At 33.6% G+C, this 2813-nt stretch overlaps 1 protein-coding gene across 1 annotated transcript; it reads left to right on the forward strand.

Annotated features, from left to right (window-relative positions):
• Nucleotides 1-1944: 1944 nt before the first annotated feature.
• Nucleotides 1945-2361, forward strand: GO595_004141 (uncharacterized protein; the record flags this gene model as incomplete). The annotated part of the gene is made up of 1 exon (XM_067917240.1): nt 1945-2361. One exon carries the CDS (start codon nt 1945-1947, stop codon nt 2359-2361), a length of 417 nt encoding a protein of 138 aa, XP_067775679.1.
• Between the last annotated feature and the right edge of the window lie 452 nt (nt 2362-2813).

Below are 2813 nucleotides of genomic sequence, written 5' to 3' on the forward strand. Positions count from 1 at the left end.
GAATGTACATTTCAGCATAAGGATATCTTTAATAAATGTAGTGGTAGAAAAAAAGCGCACTTTTTGACACTCCACTTTTGATATGTTTACATTAAAAGTGAATTACTCGAGATGACCGTTAAAAGGTCTTAACGTTTTCTGTACAGCACTTTTAGATATCCAGTTTTGAATCGTTTACGAAAAGTGCTAATATCATATTTTTGAAGCATATTAAGATTTTTTATACATAAACTAGTTTCAAAAAATGGAAAGCACGATAGCGAACGATAGAAATCAGATGGAAAGCTGGTCGTTGTTAGGACTCTATCTAGAAGATCGAATAAAAGCCAATATTGCTCAAAAAACATACCCTGGAGTAATGCCTGATGAAAATAAAAATTAAGCGATAATAAGAATCAGAAGTTTCGGATTTACATATCGCGATATTGAACATTGTCTAAATACATCACAAATACATATTACATTAGTACTTAAAGAATATCAGCTAAGCGGAGAAGTTTTATGTAAAAAGATATAAAGACTTCTAAAAATTGATAATAATGATAAAGCAAAAATTGATGAAATAACCATCTCATCACCAAGGTCAACTTGCAAGCGAGTTTCACAACAAATAAGCAGTCCAGAATAATCAATCAAAAAATCAACTATTGCAAAAATCAGACATGAATTACATTTTTTTTTCGAACCACTTAAAAGGAGACCTCAAATGACTCAAGCATGCTTGGATAGAAGTTTTACTTTTGCTTATTCTATGTTACAAAACGATGAAAAACATGAAAAAATTGTGTTTAGTGATGAGTGTAAAATCCAATTTTGTCCAGATAATTCATATTTATGGAAAAAACATGGCAGTACAAATGAAAATATTTATGTGAATGAAACAAAACAGCCAACAAAATCATGATTTTCGGTGCAATTGGTATAAATTATAAGTCAGAGTTTGTTGTCTCTCCAGTGAAAATTGATGCTGAGCAGTATAGTCATAATGTTCAACTACTTGGAATCTTGAACAGAAAAGATGAATATTATTATTATTATTTTATGCAAGACAATGCTCCTTATCATGTGGCAAAAGAAACAATGTTATGGTTACAAAAAACGAATCAACTTACTTGGTATCTGGCCTGCAAACAGTCCAGACTTGAATCCAATAGAAGTAGTATGGGCAATGCTTAAAGAATGGTTAATTAAACAATCAGAACCACAAAAGATCGATGAAATGATATATTTATGCCGTCATTGGTGGAATAATATACTTACAATGGAACAGGTAAATGCTTTAACTAGACAATTTAATTCAAGACTTAAGTATTGTATTTTAAATGGAGGAATGTGCATAAATGAATATTCAGGAGAAATACTTTCCCTTTTAATGGGCCCATACTACAATGTGATAATGAGCTTCAAATTATTGATGATGCACGACTTTTTTTGAAATTTGATCCAAGCATCAATGATCCTGAAAGATTCGACCCTAATGCTAGAGCAGTTCTAGATCTGAGAAACAAGCAAAGAGCAGCAATCCGTAAATGGACAGATGAAGAGGACAAATTGCTATGCCAATTTGTTCTAGAGAATGGAAAAAAATGGTCTAAAGTACCACAGATTTTTGGAAATACCCGAACATCTGGACAATGTAAATATCGCTACATAATTTTAAAGAACAATGGCAAATTGCTTACACTATTGAATAACTGAATAAACAGTAAAAACAGATTTTCTCGTAAAAAAGGAAAGCAAATGACTAGTTCATGAAGAAAAAAATTGTGAAGTACCTCTATACTCAATCGAAAAATTAAATAATTGTGGTATATCGTGCTTTCCTTTTATTGGAAATAGTTTATACGTTCAAAAATTTTTATTAAAAATCGAATGAATTAATAGAAATCGAAACAATTGAATATTTGATAAATTTAAATCCAATATTTGTCAGGTTTACTTTTAATGAGCTTCAGCATTGAAGGGTTCAAGTACGATATCTGTACCAAAGGCGTAAAGGCGGTGATGATGAAATACCACATCGGAAGGGATAGGGTACATGAGATCTGTGAAATGTTCGAAATCCAAATCCGAAATTGTGGTCGTCCATCTCCTCCTGTAACTCAAGAAGAACTCGCCTATATAATGGCATATAAGCAGGAAGCTAATGTTGGTTACCAAGCAATGGCAAATGTAGCCAAGAGAGATCCATTTGCACCAAAGTCTCTTACAACATGGAAATGCAAATCCATATATGAACAATTTAGCTTGTTCCAATTTAATCGCCCAGAAAAAAAGAAAGAGCACCTCAATAGATTTGTAGCAAAGTATGTCAATCAAGCTTGGCATACTGACCTAAATTACCTGGAGCTTCTCCCATAAGAAAACTATAAGCAATTATATTTAATTGCGTTTATTGATGACAGAAGCAGGCTGATTATTCATTATCAGATACTTGAGCAAAAGACAAGTATTTTGGCAATGAACGCCCTCTCTGCTGTCCTGCAAAAAAAAGGAGTTCTCAAAACCATTATAATGGATAATGGGACCGAATTTCGTGAACCTTTCGAGGAGCTACTGCAAAGGAGTAATGTGGAAATCCACAAGACTCACCCGTACACTCCCGAAAAAAATGGGAAGATTGAGAGATGGTGGGAAACCATCGAAAGAAGAAAGACCAGGCCTCTTCGTGGTACTGGATAGTCAACCAGTATAATACCATGTTGGAGCAATCATCACTGAAGCAGCTCACTGGAACTGGAAAAACTCCATCAGAAGCATTTGCATTGATGCCAATGTACTCTGGTCGATCTGATGCAGAGTTCATCTACAGT

The sequence above is a fragment of the Histomonas meleagridis genome, assembly GCF_020186115.1.
Source record: "Histomonas meleagridis strain 2922-C6/04-10x chromosome Unknown contig_25, whole genome shotgun sequence".
In the NCBI taxonomy this organism is placed as follows: domain Eukaryota; phylum Parabasalia; order Tritrichomonadida; family Dientamoebidae; genus Histomonas; species Histomonas meleagridis.